This window comes from Saimiri boliviensis, chromosome 4 (assembly GCF_048565385.1).
Source record: "Saimiri boliviensis isolate mSaiBol1 chromosome 4, mSaiBol1.pri, whole genome shotgun sequence".
Classification (NCBI taxonomy): Eukaryota; Metazoa; Chordata; class Mammalia; order Primates; family Cebidae; genus Saimiri; species Saimiri boliviensis.
In genome coordinates, this window is record NC_133452.1 from 11,988,757 (window position 1) to 12,009,550 (window position 20,794).

General features: G+C 41.9%; 1 protein-coding gene across 2 annotated transcripts; it reads right to left on the reverse strand.

Annotated features, from left to right (window-relative positions):
* Window positions 1–3,620: 3,620 nt before the first annotated feature.
* GTF2H5 (general transcription factor IIH subunit 5) lies at window positions 3,621–20,779 on the reverse strand. 2 transcript variants are annotated; one of them, XM_039467714.2, is made up of 3 exons: window positions 20,714–20,779; window positions 19,071–19,143; window positions 3,621–4,022 (listed from the first exon to the last, which is right to left on the reverse strand). In XM_039467714.2, the coding sequence occupies exons 2-3, from the start codon at window positions 19,103–19,105 to the stop codon at window positions 3,842–3,844; spliced, it is 216 nt and encodes a 71-aa protein (XP_039323648.1). In that variant the 5' UTR covers window positions 19,106–19,143; window positions 20,714–20,779; the 3' UTR covers window positions 3,621–3,841. The 2 variants fall into 2 exon arrangements, with proteins under 2 accessions (XP_039323648.1, XP_074253294.1); XM_074397193.1 differs by lacking the exon at window positions 20,714–20,779 and adding an exon at window positions 20,483–20,704.
* Window positions 20,780–20,794: the final 15 nt, after the last annotated feature.

Consider the following 20,794-nt stretch of genomic DNA (forward strand, 5'->3'; position numbering starts at 1 on the left):
TGCACTCCAGCCTGGGTAACAAGAGCGAAACTCTGTCTCAAAAAAAAAAAGAAAAGAAAAGAAAAAACCTTTATCAAGAAATAGAACACTCAATGTCACACCTTCAGTCCATATTTCTATGACTGATCAGCTACCTTCCATAAATTATGATTATTTTATGGTTAAGAATTTTTTTTTTTTTTAAGAGACAATGTTGTACTGTCGCCCAGGCTGCAGTGCAGTGGCACTTTCTTCTTCTTTCCTCCTCCTCCTCCTCCCCTGTTTCTTCTCCCCCTCCTCCTCCACCTTCTTCTTCCTTTCTTTGAGACAGAGTTTCGCTTGTTGCCCAGGCTGGAGTGCAATGGTACAATCTTGGCTCACTGCAACCTCTGCCTCCCGGGTTCAAGCAATTCTCCTGCCTCAGCCTCCTGAGTAGCTGGGATTACAGGCATGAGCCACCATACCCGCCGAAGTTTGTATTTTTAGTAGAGACGGGGTTTCTTCCATGTTGGTCAGGCTGGTCTCAAACTCCCGACCTCAGGTGATTCTGCCCACCTCAGCCTCCCAAAGTGCTGGGATTGCAGGCTTGAGCCACCTTCTTAACTTACTGCAGCTTCAAACTCCTGGGCTTCAGTGATCCTCCCGCCTCCAGTTATGATATTTTAATACTACCTTTTCACAATACTTAGGACTTTGTTAAAAAAAAAAGAGAGCGAGAGAAAGAAAGAAATAGTAAATTTCTTAGTGCCAAGCATCAACATCCTTGTTCTGGACATTTAAAGTATGTCAAATCAACACTGCCATGTGTGTATGTACCTATGCAACAGTCTTGCATGCTCTTCACATGTACCCCCAAACCTAAAATGCAATAAAAAAATAAAATTAAAAAAAAATGTCAAATCAAATAACGCCAGTCAGATTCCAATAAACAGCCTAGGCAAAATGTCACTCATTTCCTGTTCACTCATGGTTGGACATGTCAACTAAGTGGTTACAGGTGGGCTTCCTATCATCCACATCACTTTTTTTTTTTTTTATTGCATTTTAGGTTTTGGGGTACATGTGAAGAACATGTAAGATTGTTGCATAGGTACACACATGGCAGTGTGATTTACTGCCTTCCTCCCCATCACCTATATCTGGCATTTCTCCCCATGCTATCTCTCCCCACCTCCCTACCCCTCCGTCCCTTCCCCATTTTCCCCCCAACAGACCCGTGTGCAGTGCTCCCCTCCCTGTGTCCATGTGTTCTCATTGTTCGACACCCGTCTATGAGTGAGAACATGCGGTGTTTGATTGTCTGCTCGTGTCAGTTTGCTGAGAATGATGGTTTTCAGGTTCATCCATGTCCCTACAAAGGACACAAACTCATCGTTTTTGATGGCTGCATAATATTCCATGGTGTATCACATTACTCTTTCTTAATCATGTCCAGAGAAAGAAATTTAACATTTGCCCCAACACAACTTTTAAAAAGTAAGAGCTAACATTTTCCTTCACTTATTTCACTTAATACCACTCTTTGCAGTCACTGGTCAATAGTTTTTTTCATAAATATCGTGTTTTCTTTTTTTTTAACCTCAGTGGCAAAAATCCTAATACCTTTTTTTTGAGACAGTTTTGCTCTTGTTGCCCAGGCTGTACTGCAATGGCACAATCTCAGCTCACCGCAACCTCTACCTCCTGGGTTCAAGCGATTCTCCTGCCTCAGCCTCCTGAGTAGCCATCATGCCTGGCTAATTTTTTTGCATTTTTAGTAGAAACGGGGTTTCTTCATGTTGGTCAGGCTGGTCACAAACTCCCCACCTCCGGTGATCTGTCCGCCTTGGCCTTCCAAAGTGTTGAACTCCCGACCTCTGGTGATCTGCCCGTTTTGGCCTCCCAAAGTGCTGGGATTACAGGCATCAGCCACTTCGCCCAGCCCCTAATACCTTTTTAACTGGGATTCTAACAAAAATTTTCTACATTTCGTGTTAATTTAAAAGGTTGTTAACAAATGCCTGAGGCACACTAAAAATTGATTTAGATATGCCTGAAATATAAGATACATTAGTAACATTTTAGTATAGCTGGAAATTCTTAAGAAGCATCTTTTTACTTAACAAGTTTTTAGTACCAGTCACTCATCAAAATTTTTTGCATTGCTATGTGGGAACTGTACTGATTGAGTTATATGGGTGGGAATCATATAAAATACATCTAACTGAAAACTTCCAGATTCAGTAATGCTGCATAAGTAAAAATGGTACACAGGTGCTTTGAATAAATATACCATAATGAAGCAGGTAAAATGGATTTGATGATTCTACATGTTATGAAAATTCCCTTTTCTTCTGGACAATTCCCATTACAGGAACCCATCCTAATGACACTATCTTCAGGAAGGGAAGGAAAGCATCCATCAGTGTTATTGTTTTTGCCTTCAATTGATCACAGAACTCTCTCTTGCTATATATACATATATACACACTTTTTTTTTTTTTGAGACAGGGCCTCACTCTGTCACTCAAGCTGGAGTGCAGAGGCAATGATCAAGGTTCACTGCAGCCTCAATTTCTGGGTTTAAGCCACCCTCTTCCCTCAGCCTCCCCAGTGGCTGGGACTACATGCACATGCCACCACAGCCAGGTAATTTATATATATACATACATATATAATTTTTTTTTTTTTTGTAGAGAGAGGGTTTTGACTCCTAGGCTCAAGTGATCTGCCTGCCTCAGCTTCCCAAAGTGCTGGGATTATAGGTGTGAGCCATCATGCTTAGCCTGCAAGTCTTTTAATGTAGTATGTCCTTTCCTGTTGGGCTGACTTTGCATATGTCTGTTCCTATTTTTCTTTTTTAGATAAGTTTGGTAAGTATTCTCATAGGGCAGGTGTCCCCAAACTACGTATGCGGCCCCCTGAGGCCATTTATCTGGCCCCCCGCCGCACTTCAGGAAGGGGCACCTCTTTCATTGGTGGTTAGTGAGAGGAGCACAGTATGTGGCAGCCCTCCAACGGTCTGAGGGACAGTGAACTGGCCCCCTGTATAAAAAGTTTGGGGACGCCCATCATAGGGATTAAGGTACAAGCAGAATTTTTTTTTTTTTTTTTGAGGCAGGGTCTCTCTGTTGTCCAGGCTACAGTGCAGTGGTTCGGACGCCTGGGCTCAAGCAATCCTCCCACCTCAGCCTCCTTCAGCCGATTTCTTAATAAAATAATACAGATTGGAAAATGTGACCAACAAAGCTTGAACAAGGAAAAACTAAAGATGCAAAGCAGCATGTGCCTTTCCCATTTGGTTGTTTCTAACACTCTTAAAAACAATACTCTATTTTCAGGGAAATGCAAACTATAGTTTACATTCGTTTTAAATCTTCTTTATCAATAGAGCTGACTGGTATGCAGATATGATTTGTGAGGCATACATAATGGCAAAGTTCCTGCTAACACAGCAAATCTATGACATTTCTAACTGAAACCACCCACCCACATCCACACAACAAAAACGCACAGTTAACACGGATGAGCAAAATAAATACCTATGCTACACCGACAATTTAAAAGCACACTCCATTATATTCTTAAGGTATTAAATTGGTATTACAAAGGCAGGAAAAGCATTAACATTTGTATTTTAATAAAGGATAAAAAAAGCCAAATTACAGCCAACTGTTAAAGCTTTTTTTATTATTATTTTTTAAATTATACAGCATAACAAAATCAGTTCAGGGGCTTTTTTTCTGAACAAATGATCCCTCGGTCTTTCCCGTGGCATGCTCCTAAAACAACGCTCTATGTCTAACCAGTCACCTAAGATATCGAGTGGCAAGTCTTTCACACCTGCTGCTTACAATTCCTAAATGGTCCATACTGAGTATTTTCACTTCTGGGTAAGGGAAAACGCATTTTGGTCCATTAATTCTCCCACTCGCTCCTGGAGGACATTAACCAATTCTGCTATTACAAAGACATGAGTGTCATCAATGTCTTGAATGATGAACTTCTTCCCCAGGGCATTAGACTCATCCAAGTACAGCAGAAACTGCTTCATGGCAGGATCACTGTGAAGACAAACCCATGACTGTAAGATACCTTGTTGTCAAATCACACCACAGAGACTTGAGCAATTAAATCTGAACAGGCGGAATTTTTAGAATGATTTTTAAAGTTCTGTTACTCAATCCCTTTATTCCTCTCTGCCGCAAGTGTCAACAACGTACAGACATGGCTTCATTTTAGAACCATTAGTATATGTTGAAGAGGCAGAGGCCAATGGCAAGATTTTTAAAGAATAATTTGTCACTAAGTGAAAAAACAGAAGAACCATTCAAAGCTTTGTAGTTAGTAGGGCCTAGAGTCACAGCTTTCTTAACGGATTTAAACAATGCATTTCTTTTTTGTCTATGCCCATTACATCTAAGGAACCAGTAGGTTTTCAATGTCTTACCAGTGACAAATTAATTTACAAAACCAGTTAAACAGTCACTTTGGTCAGGCAGGTATATAACAAGAGTCATACCTGGATTCAACCCCAGCTTCATCACTCACTTGTGTGACTCTGAGTATGTATTTAATCTCCCAGAGCCTCTGTTCCCAACTACCAAAGTGAGGCTACATAACAGAATTGTTACGGAAATTAAAGGAGATAAATGTCAAGGACAGTGCTTGGTTTGCAGTAGGTACTCAAGGGAAGAGAGCCAAATGGAATTTTATTAACTTGTGGATTTTAGTTTGGAAGGAATAGGATTGTCGTGAGGGAAAAGAGGGATACAATTTCTTCATGGGCAGTACAGATATACAGCAAAATGTCTCTAATATACAATGTGGTGAACAAAAGATGAATATAAAAATGTCAAGCTGCACCACAGATTTTTGCAAGAAAACAATCTCATATAATGTTTTGGTGTCCCGAGAAATTTCAGTATCAATTGTAAAGGTAACGATTTAATCCAAAAGATGTCACTGTAATTTACTGAAAACAAGAAAAGTAAGTTTTAAGTACAAGCACGTATTAAGTGATGCTAACAAAGGATTTACTTCTATCCCTAAATGAGTATCAGCCTCAGAACTGACTTGAGGGACTTTGGCTTTTACCAAGAGACATGATTTAACTTACAAACTGACTTAAATTTTAACTGCAAGGATCATATTAGCTGGGTTGAGAAAAGACTGGAAGTGGCAGAGGCAGGGAACCCATGAGGTGACATCCAGGCAAAAGATGATGATTTTAATGTCGGTGGCAATAGTGGAGGTGATGAGAAGTGGCTGAATTCTAGGTATTTACTGACATAAAACCAACATAATTTGCTAATACTGGACATGAGCTTTGAGAAAGAAGAACAAGGAAGCTCCAAGATTTTTGGTCTGAGCAATTGGAAGAATGGAGGAGATTTTTACTGAGATAAAGAAGAATGTGTGAGAATAGGTTTGCAGGTAAGATCCAGTTTACTTTTAGGTTGGGCATGGTGGCTCACGCTGTAATCCTAGCACTTCGAGAGTCCTAGGCTGGAGGATTGCTTGAGGTCAGGAGTTAGAGACTAGCCTGGACAACAGAGTGAGACCCTGACTCTATTAAAAAAAAAAAAAAAAGGTTGTTTTTTGATGTTATAATTTGAGATGCCTACTGGCCCCCAAGTGGAGAAGCTGAGTAAGAAGTGACCACTAGGCCGGGCACAGTGGCTGACACCTGTAATCACAGCACTTTGGGAGGCCAAGGCGGGTGGATCACGAAGTCAGGAATTTGAGACCAGCTTGGCCAACATGGTGAAACCTCAACTCGACTAAAAATACAAAAAAATTAGCTGGGCAGGTGACACACACCTGTAACCCCAGCTACTCAGGAGGTGGAGGGCAGGAGAATCACTAGAACCCAGGAGGCTGAGGTTGCCTCAACATGGTGAAACCCTGTCTCTATTAAAAATACAAAAATCAGCCAGGCAGTAGTGGCACGTGCCTGTAATCCCAGCTACTCGGGAGGCTGAGGCAGGAGAATCACTTGATCCTGGGAGGTGGAGGTTGTAAGTGAGCTGAGATTGAGCCACTGCACTCTGGTCTGGGTGACAGAGTGAGACCCTGTTTCAAAAATAAATAAAAAATAAAAATAAAAAATAAGTCACCACTGAGGTAGAAAGACAACCCAGAGAGTCCTGAAAGCAACGTGAACAAAGGCTACTCAGGAAGTGGGAGTGATCAATTCTGTCAAAGGCTTATAGCATATAGCAAGATTAGGACTGAAAATTGACTACTGGATTCAGAAAGTCACTGGATCTCGACAATAGCAGTTTTAGTGGAGTCATAATAGAGAAAGCATGACTGGAGTGCATTTCACATGCAGGGAGAGAAATCAGAGACAGTGAAGAGAACCAATCTTTACGGAGAAATTTAGCTGTAGCGACCAGAAAGGTAGATTGGAAGCTAGAAAGAGGTGTGGGAATCTGAACAGATGGGTCATAGGTCTGGCGAAGTTGAAGAAATGATGGAGTGAAGTAAGAGGGAGTGAAGGAAAGAGGAGGTGATGGTCGGAGTCGGATTCCTGAAATGAGACTGAAGAGCTGGCATGTAGGTAAAGGAAGGACAGGTCTAGCTACAACTATATGAATGAGTGGCTGTGATGAGGTGGAGGATAAGCTCAGTGGAAGAGGAGGTCAGGGAACTGGGAGAATAGGGTATCTAAAGGATTATCCACATAGATACTAACATCACTAAGGATTTGAGAGGAGAGCTACTGAATATAGTTTTTTCAAGGAAAAACCTTCAGGAAAGAATGGGGTGTCTGCAGATGATTCTAAAGAGGAGGGTTGGTGGGTAGTCCACTCTGATGATCTAGGATTGATAACTGGGGGTTTCTATGGAAGAGGAAGGGAGAATTTCTGGAAGTGGCAATAATAAGCAAGGTACCAATCCTCCTGGCCCAATGGTACAAGAGGGTGCTGTTCTAGAGGTAAACAGGCACCACTTGATAAGATGGTGGGAGAAGCAGGGTGCTCAGGAGAAAGCCAGGTTTTGTCCAAAAAACAACAAAAAACAAACAAAAAAACAACACACGGTAGGGGAAGGAAAAAGGAAAGTTCAGCGAAGAGGCTGAGGCTACAGGGTATGCTGCTGCCATCTCATGATGTCCTAGAGGGCAAGTGGAAGGGATTGGGGTGGGTAGGTAGGAGACGGTAAACGGGGCCATAGATCATGAACGTCCAAGAGACGGAGTAGCTTGGGAGTCTGTGGCTTATTGGGTGATTGAAAATTAGGAAAAATGGGCATATAAGGCATAATGAGAATTAGGGTCTCCAGGATGACACTGACATGAAACTGAATGGCAATAACAGCTGGTGACAGATGGGGGGAAGAATGGGGTATTTTATAAACACAGCATAATGGTCACAGATTTAAGCAGATACAGAAAAATGTTAAACTTCATATTTTCAGCAATTCCCTAATTTTATCCATCATACGGAATAAGAATTTAAATGAAAAGATTTTCTAGAACAGTAACACACTGTACTAGAACAGTACAGTGAAAGATTTTTCTAGAACAGTAACACACATTACTCTGACAAATCTCAGAGTAAATAATTGATTAATTATTGACAAAGAGCGCAGGTAAAAACATTTTTTGAAAAAAGCTTGAAGAGCAATTCTAGAAGGAACCCAGAGTTGATGAAGCAGGTTCAACAGGGTGCTTCCCGCTATCACAGAAAGGAAAATGAGGAGGCCCACGGGACAGGGAAACCAAAGTTTCAGTCTCTCTAAAACTATTGTTCTTCTACTCAGACTCTTTAAAAATTCGGTTTCTTCCCTAAAATCTTCCTTGCATATACAAATAAAGGTATACGGGGAGGGATCAGTGGGGAGAATAAAAGGAGAGCAATTCAACAGTAGACAGGTGTGATGTCTGGGGAAGGGAGAGTCAGACAAAAACCCTGGACTTCAGTGCTCTACAACTAAGCTTTCCTTGCAAACAAGAGACAAGGGAGGACTCATATGGTGACCCTGGCACCCACTTGACCCTCCAGGCCCCACAAGTACCTCAATATATTCTATAAAAATCCTAGAGTTTCTTAGGAGACATTTTACAAGATTATAAACCAAAAATAAAATTCTAAGTACCCTGCCCCCAACCCACCAACTCACTGATAGACCCTCCCCTTGGCCAAGGGCATTCCAAAGTTAACCTGAAAAACTAGTTCAGGCCATGATGGAAATGGTGGTCGGGCATGCCTCATACCTGCCTGCTTTTGAATTCAGGCATAGCTGACCAGTATTAATATTAAAACAGAGATCTTAAGACCCACACAACAGACTTTGTAGCAATAAAACACCAAATTCCAGCGTGACTCTTGTAGAGCATCACATGGAAGACAGCAGGCCCTGAAATTGTATTGTACCCCAAAATGTTTCTTTGACATATTTTGAGATGGCCCTGCAATGTGTCTCTTGTGGGGAAAATCTACTCTGTAGAGAATCCCCATTCCTTTCCAGGTCTTTTCCCTGATCCAGGAGACTCTGGCACCTTTTTACCTCTGATAAAAGCTCTGAAGCCTGCTACCTGGAGGCTTCATCTGCATGATAAAACCTTGGCCTCCACAGCTCCTTACCTTAACCCATACATTCCCATTCTATTGATTCCAGGTCTTTAGATAATAACTGTTTCAATCAACTGCCAATCAGAAAGTCCTTGAATCTACCTGTGACCACCTGGAAGCCTGCCCCCCATTCCCCTTGCTTTGAGTTGTCCTGCCTTTCTGCACTGAACCAATATACATCTTACATGTATTGATTGATGTTTTGTCTCCCTAAAATGTGTAAAACCAAGCTGTAGCCCGAACACCTTGGGCACAAGTTGTCTGGATCTTCTGAGGATATGTCGTGTGCATGTCCTTAACCTTGGCAAAATAAACTTCTAAATTAATTGAGACTTGTCTCAGACACTTTTTGGTTTACAGGATGAACAGCTGTTTTATGTTAGACCTTTAAAATAAACTTTGGGTCCAACAGTAAGACAAATAGGACATTATAACATTACTGTTCGCATGTGATATATTATCTTATTACAGTTTGAGCTCAGTACTTTCAGACGACACCAATTTATTCTCAGTAACTGACTACTACAAACAGGTATTAAAAATAGCAAGAGTTAAGTGGTTATGAAGACTAATCTCTTTGGGAATTTTCTAACTGGAATAAATTTACATAATGTTAATGAAGTTAGAGCCAAACCACTAAAACCAAGAGATGCCTCAGGACTCACATCTGTGCTGAATCATCACACCAGTGCTTTCAAAATGTCTGCCATTTGCATACCATCCTTGCTATTTTAGCCATCTCTTGTAAGACTTCCATTGCAAATCACTTAATATTTTTCTTTTTTGTTATTGTTGTTGGGCTGGCATGACAAAATAAATATTTTTCTTTACATTGCCTTTAAATCAACTAACTTTTCATCTGGTACAAAACCAAGAGTTTGATGTGTCAGTTTCCTTTTCTCCTCAAATAAATTAAACTGGTCATATAAAAAAATTTATTTCTCTTTTTTTTTTTGAGACAGAGTCTCACTGTCACCCAGGCTGGAGTGCAGTACGTGCTGTCATGGCTCACTGCAGCCTTGACCTCCTGTGCTCAGAAGATTCTCCCACCTCAGCCTCCTGAAGTACATGGGACTGCAGGCATGTGCCACCCCACCCAGATAGTTTTTTGTATTATTATTATTATTATTATTTTTGAGACGGAGTTTCGCTCTTGTTACCCAGGCTGGAGTGCAATGGCGCGATCTCGGCTCACCGCAACCTCCGCCTCCTGGGCTCAGGCAATTCTCCTGCCTCAGCCTCCTGAGTAGCTGGGATTACAGGCACACGCCACCACGCCCAGCTAGTTTTTTGTATTTTTAGTAGAGACGGGGTTTCACCATGTCGACCAGGATGGTCTCGATCTCTCGACCTTGTGATCCACCCGCCTCAGCCTCCCAATGTGCTGGGATTACAGGCTTGAGCCACTGCGCCCGGCCTTTTTGTATTATTTTTGCAGAGAAAGGGTTCTGTCAGGTCAAACTTCTGGACTCAAGCAATCCACCCACTTCGGACTCCAAAAGTGCTGGGATCACAGGTGTGAGCCACTGTGCCTGGCCTATTTTTCTGTTCTACTCCCCAAAAATGTGTGTTCTTCAAATCATCTTGAACACTGATGGTACTCCCCACACTTGGGGAAACATACAGACAATTGAGACAGCTTAGAGGAATGACTGGCCAGTGAACACTGAAATAACTCTTCAATGTCAATCACCTCAAACTTTGTTTTTTGAGACAGGGCCTCACTCTGCTGGCCAGGCTGGAGTGCAGTGGCACAGTCTTGGTTCACTGCAGTCTCAACCTCCTAGGATCAGGTGATCCTCCTACCTCAGCCTCCTGAGTAGCTGGGTCTACAGGTACATGCCATCATGCCCAGCTAATTTTTGTACTTTTTGTAGAAATGGGGTTTCACCACATTGCCCAAGCTGGTCTTAAACTCCTGGGCTCAAGCAATCCTCCAGCCTCAGCCTCCCAGTGTTGGGATTACAGGCATGTGCTACCATGCCTGGCATACCTTAAACATTTGAAAGACAATTTGAGATTGAATTCTCAAGCATGTACCAGAAGTAAAGATAATATGTAATGATTTTAAAAGACTATTTAATTACAAAAAACCAAAAAACAAAAACCTCAAAGTTTAAATGACATCTTGTTATGAAAGACAAAAGGCCTGGAATATTGCTATCTGAACACAGAGCTATTCCACTTCCATACTGAGGGAAGCAAAACAAAACAAAACAAAAACCCAAACCAAGTGTATATTTACATACTTGAAGTCCCAGGATCAGGGCTATTGTACAGAAAAGAAATGTCTTTGCCCTGGAAATGTGAAGGGCAGATATCATGAATAAACTCTCTCCAAAAGCAGCTTAATATAGCTCCTATAAAGTATGACTCTGAAAAGGATTATACCATGATAATCTACCAGGATGATGCAGTGAGCTGTAAAACAGTCTGGTCAAAGCTGTCAGCACTGATAATCCATTAGGACAATCTTGCCGTAGTCAATGCTAAAGTATCTTTCCTGATAATAACTGACCAACAGATAATATTACTTAAAAAATTTTTAAGTATTTCTTCATAAATTCCATTATGTCCTGGGAGTAGACTGTTTTAGAAAATTTGTTATTAAATGTGAAATAGCTTTGTTTATGATTAGTTTCCCTTTTTAGAAGCATTTTCCAAAGTGTTTTCTGAGTCTGGGTTTTGTTCACTCTGAGATAATGGGTGTCTAGATTAGAGCCCAGCATGTTATAGGTGCTCAATAACTATTTCATACATGAGGAGGGTCTTAAGAGAAAGAGATACCCATAGGGGACATTAAGTTAACCAGAAAACAGCTCCGTTTTCCCAGTAAGACATTTAATAGGGGTTTTACTGTTACAAAAGTCTAAAGACAGTATTGGACCCAGAAAGCCTACCCCTAGGCCCTAGCTCCGCCAACCTAAATATGTATAATGTATAAAGCCACTCACCCTCTCAATTTCTCAGCTTTCTAACTAGTAATGAGACTAGGAATTGGATCCAGTTCCTCATTCACATATTTTTTTCTTTTTTTTTCCTTCTCTTGTCCCACTGATCAGAAAACGCATAGCACTACCTCGCCGGTGATGTACCCACTAACCCCGAGGCTTTAGTCATATAAAGAAAATAGCCATTCTTCTGTGCTCTCATGTTTAACCATGACTTTTACTTAGGAAATCTAAGTATCAAACCAAGGTTGTGGAGTGTTCCACCTTGGAAAAGAAAGCTGAACAACTGATTGGCAGCCTGTGGCCACTGGCCAGGCCACCAGGTGGCCCATTACTCAAGATAACCACTGCAACCAGATGCTGACCGCATACTGTGCCCTTCACGTGCTTTGCCCAGCCCAGCCTGCATACCTTACCCCATGTAAATTTCCATGCTTCGCCTAATCAAAAAATCCCTACCAGCTTTTGTGGGGATCAGTGGCAGAGTTCTTGATACTTCACTGTCTCCCTTGCACTTGTGCATAAGCCCTGAAATAAAAGCCTCATCTGGGAAAACTGTGTAGCCCTGTGTAAATTTTTATTACACAGGAAGCCAAAGAGCCTGTGATCTATAACAGCAATGATAGTACCACAGCTGCACTGCAAAGTTAATGGACTAAAGAATATAGGCAGAGAGGTTTAAGTCACAATCAGTTCTATCCTTATCAAATGATTTACTATTTTGATTACAAAACCACTAATTATACCATATACATGGTATAATTCTAAGACATATGTATATCCTTTTAGAAAGCAAACACAATATTATACTTAGTTTTATATTGGAGAGATAGTATATGTAAAGTTTAGTAGCTTGGGCTCTGGAGGATTTAAAATCCCAGTTTAACAGCAGCCATGTAACTGAGCAATTGATTAATTTCCCTGCATCTCACTTTGTGCATCCGTAAGTGGAGATGTTAGCACCTACCTAAAGGGCTGTTGTGAGAACTAAATTAGTATTAGCAAGTGCTCAGTATAGCGTATGTCACATGGAAAACAGTGTTATTACAGGTACCCAGGTGTTTTCATTTAACATTATTGTGCAATATCATTTCCCTGAGTCACTTAAAATGTCTGCAAATATTTTTAATAGCTATATTATTTGATTTAAATATGCCACAACAAATTAATTTATTTTTCTAGTACATTAAATACATACATTTTTATTGGCAGTTCTGATCACTTCCTTTTTTTTTTGAAATGGAGTCTCGCTCTGTTGCCCAGGCTGGAGTGCAGTGGTATGATCTTGGCTCACTGCAACTTCTGCCTCCCGGGTTGAAATGATTCTCCTGCCTCATTCTCCCAAGTAGCTGGGATTACAGGCGTCCGCTACCATGCTCAGCTAATTTTTTATTTTTAGTAGAGACCAGGTTTCACCATGTTGGCCAGGCTGGTCTCAAACTCCTGACCTCAAGTGATCTGCCCGCCTTGGCCTCCTGAAGTGCTGGGTTACAGGTGTGAGCCACCACGTGCAGCAATTTCCTAAAGATAAACTTACAGAATGGAATTATTGTGTTAAAGGATATAAAAGCACAAAACACCCATCACAAGTTGCTTTCAGTTGTTTCTCAGATTACACTTCTATCAGCAGCTTGGTGGGGTGCTTGCTTTTTAAAAGCTGTAACTGGAAGACAACAGCCTCCTCATTTAAAACCAATTTTGATATATAACATGCTAAAAGGAGCCCCAGTATACACACCTGTTTTGAACTAAAACTTAAATCTAATTTGACAAGAATCTCATTTTATCCACTGTGAATCTCACCGTGGGAATAGAGAGGCTCTAAAGGAACATTAACTAATTTGGAATTTCAGCTGAGATCACAAACCTGGAGTCAATTCTGTTAACAAAATTCATTCACTAAACAAATATTTACTAAGCCATATCTATATACATATACATGTATATGTATATATACGTATCTCAGGCACTGTTTTGGGTGCCTGGAAAACTTCAGTGAACATGGCCCCACTAAGCAAAGGCTGAGAAAAGATTTATGCATGTTAAGAAAAAAACAGAACAATGGTTAGATTGGTTTTGTCATACTTCTTATCTGCTTCTCACAAACAATATAGGTTTAGAAGCCAAACTCATAAGGATAAGGGTGGTCTAATAATACATATTTCTCCAGATTCTTTGCTATTGTGATGTAAGCTGGTTGGAATTCAGCAACACATTTTTTGCTGAAACACTTGCCAAACCAACTGTAGCAACTGTTACACCAGAGGTCTGCTCCAGCACTGGAATTGGACACAGACATACCGTGGTCACGTGTTGCTTGCTTTGGTAATTGCTTGGGTGGCTAGATTTGGGAGAATACTTAGTGTGGGCCTGGCAATTGATGGTGGATTCCAAAAAAGAGAAAGTTTTCACCAACCTTTCAGTTTTGACATAAAATTGTAAATTTATAAACATAAACTTTCCAAAAAAATTTATAGCCTTTAATTTTAGTATTTAATAAGCCCTCGGGACTTAGGATTTTGACTATATCCAAGGGCCCTGATTTTTTAATCCACTGAAGGTAAGAATAAATGGTCATCATCATAATTTGGTTTGCTTCTTTAGCAAATCTCTGCAGACTCAAAATCAGTTAAACGTTATAGAGTCCAGCCCTCCAGTGTTCTGTGAGACCCTCCCTGCTGATGCAGAGACAAGAAACTATAGAAATAAAAGACACAGACACAGAGCTAGAGAAGAGAGTTTGGGCTCAGGGGTCCACTGCCAATCAAAGCTCGGAGAGCTGCAGTGGCACCAGTACCTGGACACTGTGACTTTTATTGAGTACAAAGCAGTGGGCAGGGAAGGTTGGGTGACGTAATCGTGGTAAGTGATAGGGTCAGGTAAATCACGTATCTTGGAGATAGGGGGCCCAATACTTTCAAGCAGTCGAAGTGAGGAGAAAAGCTAACGCGTCAGCACTCTTCACATATTTGTCAAAAATACCAAGGACACTATGTTACTACTAATTCTTATCTTTTAAGAAAAAGAGAAACCAGGAGCAGAAGCAGGGCATGACAGCAGACATGGAACTGATCACTGAAGCACAGCACCACATAGAGACAGTTAAGCCCCTGCATGTCTGTGGGTTTTCCTGACAGCCGTCAGGCCTTGCCACAAGAGCTTGGCGAAGCGGAGTTTTCTCCTAACTTCCCCAGGAAGGAGGCATCTCAGTCGTTGTGGACATCTCCTTCCCTAGCTGGCTAAACAGCGGGCGCTTTCACAGCACTGGCGCTGCCGCACAGCTGAGGCGCCCTCCAACAGCCCTTAGGCGGGCATGACAGGCGGCTTAGAGCATCTGGCCTTGGGATCACTTTGTTCACAAGATCTTGTCACCTCAGTTCCATGCTTCATAACCTGATGGTTATTAGTAAAATTAAAGGTTATATTGAGTATATATCTTTATAAGTAACTATAAGATTATATATGATTATACAAAGGAATAACTATGTTTTAATTCTAACTCTTTTCTAAATCAATATTTATATGGGAACAGGCTGAGGCTTCAGACACTTGTGGGGTTCCCCCCCCACAAAACGTAACTGATAAAAACGGAGTTTAAATAGGGCAGTAAGTCAAGCCAACCTAAGACATACGTGGAACAGCACTACATAAGCGATTACACATTAGCTTGTATTAAGACAATGATGGACTGGAATTTGAAGAGAGATTCTTGGGATAGTGGAAGCAGCTGTGAGATAGGAATTCAGCAGGACTAGTTCCCAAGACAGGAGAGACAGTAAACCACAGGTCAGAAGACGCCACCCATAAGCAAGGATACAGTAAAGAAACCAGCCAGAACCAAGATGGTGACAAAAGCAAACTTCTCTACTATCATATGCTAATCATAATGCATGAGCACGCCAAAAACACCCCCATCAGCGCCATGACAGTTTCTAAATGTCATGGCAAGATCTGGAAGTTACCCCGTATGGTCTGGACCGGGGACTCCTGGTTCCATGGAATCCCTGTCTCTTTTCTAGGAAACTCAGGAATAATCCACCCCTTGTTTAGCATATAATCAAGAAATGGCCATAAAATAGCCAGTTAGCAGGCCTGCCTGCTGCCCACCTGCCCCACCCCACTCTGCCTATGGGGTAGCCACCCTTTTATTCCTTTATTTTTTAATAAACTTGCTTTCCCTTTCACTGTCGCTCATTCTTGAATCTTTCCTGCATGAAGCCAAAACCAACTTGGCCTCCAGAGCTGAGCCTCAATTTTAGTGTCCTGCAACAGTTGTAGAAGATCCTTGAGTGGTTTGCCTATAAAGTCCAGACCTATCAAATCTTATACTCCAATACGCCTAAATGCTTCATGTAATCCACAGATATTATGAAGCAATAAACAGACTCATGCTGATACTGTATTAATAACAAGCTTCTCCTTGGCATCAAATACGTACATGAGGGAAACTGAGTGACTTTTCCAGTTACCATCCTAACATCTGCATCTGACTGTGAAGGAGAATCCACTAACACTGGCCGTACCCTTTGTGAATCTATGTTATTTCTTAGGCCCAAAATCTTTTTTCGAAGACTTGCATTTGGGGAAGACAGAGTTACTCTTTTGAAAAATTGTGTGGACTACACTTTAGAAATCACTTTGAATGGAAAAATTAGGTTTTCAAGGACGGTACCTACCTGTAAAATTTCACAGTCCTGGTGCAAAACACTTCTCCCTAGGGAAACTATCAAACTGAAGCTGATTAACAGTACTTCTTAAAATGTAAATGCATCTTAACAAGGTTTTTTTTTTTTTCTTTCTTTTTTTGGACGGAGTTTTGCTCTTGTTGCCCAGGCTGGAGTGCAATGGCGTGATCTTGGCTCACTGAAATATCTGCCTCCTGGGTTCAAGTGATTCTCTTGCCTCAGCCTCCTGAGTAGCTAGGATTACAGGCACCAGGCACCTGCCACCACGCTCGGCTAATTTTTTGTGTTTTTAGTAGAGACAGGGTTTCACTTTATTGGTCAGGCTGGTCTGAAACTTCTGACCTCAGGTGATTCACCTGCCTCGGCCTCCCAGAGTGCTAGGATTACAGGTGTGAGCCACTGAGCTTAGCCAACAAGGTCCTTTGTATGCACAATTCTGATTTAGTGGATTTAGGGTAAGGTCTGAGACTCTGTATTTCTAACAAGCTCCAGCTGATGCTATTGCTACTAGTCTGGGGATTATCCTGAAGTGCAAGGTGATGGACAGTCATTAGAGAGACCAGGCAGAATTCAGAGGCTAGATACGGGACAGCAAACTAGGCACTGAGCCTTCAGAGTCTCCCGAGTTTTGTTCTTTTCTTTTTTTGAGATGGAGTCTCGCTCTATCACCAGGCTAGAGTGCAATGGCATGATCCCGGCTTACTGCAACTTCTGTTTTCCGGTTTCAAGCAATTCTCCTGCCTCAGCCTCCCGAGTAGCTGGGATTACAGGCATGCACCATCACGCCAGACTAATTTTTTTTTGGTATTTTTCGTAGAGATGGGGTTTCACCATGTTGGCCAGGATGGTCTTGACCTCTTGACCTCGTGATTCATCAGCTTTGGCCTCCCAAAGTGTTGAGATTACAGGTGTGAGCCACCGCACCCGGCCCAGAGTTTTGTTTTTTAAGATGCAATCTAGCCACCTTTTTTCCCCCCCAAATTAAAACGTAGGTTTAATGCAATTCCAACTATCATGCCAAAAGGATTACTTTGTAAATAGACTAAATTATTTCAAGGTTATTCTAGAATAGGCAAAAACAACAACAAAAATGAATGTGGGAAGGGATGGGAGGTAACAGCAAGGGGAGTAAAATTATGTGATTAAGGAGGCATCAAGCATCATTAGGAAAGGAAATAAACAGTGGAGAACTGTTTAGCTATTTGGCAAAATGAACAGACAAAAAAGCTCAAAACAAAAAAGAAGCTAATTTAGATCCTCACCTCATAATACGCCTCTCCTTCCAATGAATTCTAGATGAATGAACCTTAAAACATCAAGAAAAACACAAAACCCCTACAAGAGAAGTGAATGTTTAACAAACCCAGGGGTGAAGATTAAACTTAGAATTGGAAGAAACAAAAGGAAAAAAAATTGATAGCTGACATTCTGTGCATGTGTATCCTCTGTATTTAAAAATAACACTAAAAGGCCAACCAGGAAAATGTTCATGTTATGACAACTTAATAGGAAAATAAGTACATCAAACCTAGAGTCTTCAAAAGACAACACAACAGTGTGTTCTGAACTTGCAGGATCCAGATCCCATCCCCTTTGCTTTTCCCCTAGTGGTTTATTCTCATCAATGTACATTCAAGTCTTTCACATTAAAATTAACAAGAACCTGAGCCCTCACCATGTCCTTCCTCAGCTAACTGTTTGCTTATTATTACAGCAAATCTTTTCCAAAGTCTTCATTCCCGCTTCCTCACCTTCCTCTCCTTTTTCACAGTGCTCCAATCTGGCATCTGCCCCACCACTCCATTAAAATAGCTCTCATCAAAACTCCAAACTTCATCTCACGCCAGTTCTCAATCAGTGCCCAATTCGGCCCACTCATCCCTGTGAAACACTTCCTCCTTTGGCTTTTCTCCCTCCAACCGCAGTGGCTATTTTCTTCTTAGCTGCCTTTGTTGGTGTCTCTTCTACCAAAACTCCAAATCGACACGGTACAAAAGGTGGCCCATTAGTCAGGTCACTACAGAGTCCTTGAAACATGGCTAGTCTGTGAGATGTGCTATAAAATTAAAATATGCATTTGACTTTGAAGACGATTTCTTTTGAAGACTTAGTACATGTTGAAAGCATAGTGTTTTGCATAGACAGGGTTAAACAAAAGAAATTAAATTCACCTGTTTCATTTGACTTTCCTATTAATGTGGCTAGAAAAAATGTAAGCCCATTATCTGTGGCTCCCATTAGATTTCTATTGGCTAGTGCTGTTCTAAATGTTGGTGGTGTCCTCGAGTTCCGTCTTGCTCCTCCTCAGACTTGCCATCATGGAAACAGTAACATTATCCATGCACTGGCTCATATTAGAGGAACAGAAAAGTAGACAGCAGTATTTTCAGACAATGGGAGTGTCCACAGAGCAGGATTCCCAGGGTTCCTATACATTGGATTGCTTTGAGGAATGTACCCCTGCCCGTTGTGGTTTTTAGTTTCTCCTTTTGACTGTATCTAAAGGAATTTAAGAAACCCTCCCCATCTGGCTCTCGTTTTTCCCATAGTTTGTAATGGTAAAGACGTATGCAAGTTCCCAAACTCTTTCAGGCCCTAGAATTCTAGTCATGTTTGAGGACAATGCAAGCACTGTTTCTCTAAAGACTCATCTAACAAATATGCTGCCTCTGACCACGCCAGTTCCATCAATTCAACAGAAGAGACCGAAATCTGGCACCAGGAACTTTGCAACAAAATCTGTCCCAGTTGTTATACAAAAAAACTGAAGTTGGGAAAGCAAAAGACTTGATTTCATTCATATCTTAAAAACAATAGGGTTTTGGAAAAGATATACATGTAAGTCAAGATTCAGTATTTAAAGTTAAAACTCATGAAGCATCAAAACTACTAACCATTCTATAAGCACTCCTTTCAAGACGTTGACCATCTTTTCTCAGTCAGAAGGTTCAGATGACCTCAAGAATGCTAATAAAAAGAAAAAGGTGACATTAAATTAAAAATCATTAACTTTATTTTGGGGATGCGCCTCTGAAATGAGGCAACATATTAAACATCAATATTTAACAGTTAAGTCTATGAAAGACAGTTAACATCAAAGAAAAGAGACATACTGATTTTTTAACAAAACTAAAATGAGTCTACTTGGAATATTAATGCCACGTCTTACTTGCTAACCATTCTACCCACGGTCAATTAGCTCTAATAGAAGCAAGCGGCCTAACTCTCCACCAGTGTACCCAACCCAGGTGTAAACCATCCAGTAATCAAAGGATTTCTTTTCCCATTCAGGAGAATGACAAAAGGTAAGATCCTGAAAAACAGGAATCAAAGATAGTTCTGAAAGGTGCTTCAGAAATTACAGTGAGCCCAACCACCTCATTTTATTGAGACAGGGTCTGGCTCTGCCGCCCAGGCTGGAGTACAGTGGCGCGATCTCAGCTCCCTGCAACCTCCGCCCCCCGGGTTCAAGCGATCCTCCCATCAGCATCCCAAGTAGCTGGGACTACGGGCATGAGCCACCAAGCCTGGTTAATTTACCGTATTGTCCTTGCCAACACAGTGAAATCCCGTCTTTACTAAAACATAAAAAATTAGCTGGGCGTGGTGGCACGCGTCTGTAGTCCCAGCTACTCGGGAGGCTGAGGCAGGAGAATTGTTTGAAGCCGGGAGGCGGAGGTTGTAGTGAGCGGAGATCGCTCCACTGCACTCCAGCCTGGCGCCTGGCGACAGAGCGAGACTGTCTCAAAAAAAAAAAAAAAAAAAAAAAAAATTACTGTATTGTGTGTGTGTATATACATACATATATATAATCTATTTTTTTTGTGACTCAGTCTCGCTCTATCGCCCAGAGTGGAGTGATCTCGGCTCACTACAATCACTGCCCCCGGGTTCAAGCGATTTCAGGCTGGTCACGAACTCCTGATCTCAAATGATCCACCTACCTCGGCCTCACAAAGTGCTGGGATTACAGGTGTGAGCCACCGCGCCCGGCCAATTTATTGTATTTTTAGTGGAGCCGGGGTTTCACCATGTTGGCCAGGCTGGTCTCGAACTCCTGGCCTCAAGTGATTCGCCTGCTTCGGTTTCCCAAAGTGTTGGGACTGCAGGTGTGAGCCACCGCACCAGGACCCAACCGCCTCATTTTACAGATGAGGAGACTAAAGGAAGAGATTAAGTCGTAGTTCCCGGGAAAGAAAAAAAAAAAAAAAAAAAGGACAAGCCAGATCTCGTGGTCCTTCATTAAATAAACCACGTCCCCCGCGGACCTAGGCTGGAAGGAAACCACTCAGCGTCCCCCACTTACATCTGGGTGCAGGGCTAGCTGCCCCACAGGAAACCCACGATTAAAAATGATTGCTGGATTGGCATGCAGCTCCGCCAGGAAGTGCCCGGAGAGAGTGCAGGACACCGCCCTGTGCCCCCAGCACCCGTTGGACACGCTTCTGGGGCTTTTCCCTTCTTCCTCTCTCTCTCTGGGACCTCTCAGTCTTCCCGCACCCCACCATCCCCAGCCGCTCCGACGCTCGCCACACACCTCGGCACACGGATGCAGAAGCGCCTCAGCGTCGCCGACAGAGTGCGCCTGCGCCTTACGTCATCGCGCTAGGGACGCTGT

Bases quoted from the DNA above. Each gene is read 5' to 3' on its own strand.
- GTF2H5 (XM_039467714.2), bottom strand. From the start codon at position 19,105: ATGGTCAACGTCTTGAAAGGAGTGCTTATAGAATG. The intron at 4,023-19,070 runs GTTAGTAGTTTT...TTGTCTTCACAG, and splicing joins AAAGGAGTGCTTATAGAATG to TGATCCTGCCATGAAGCAGT.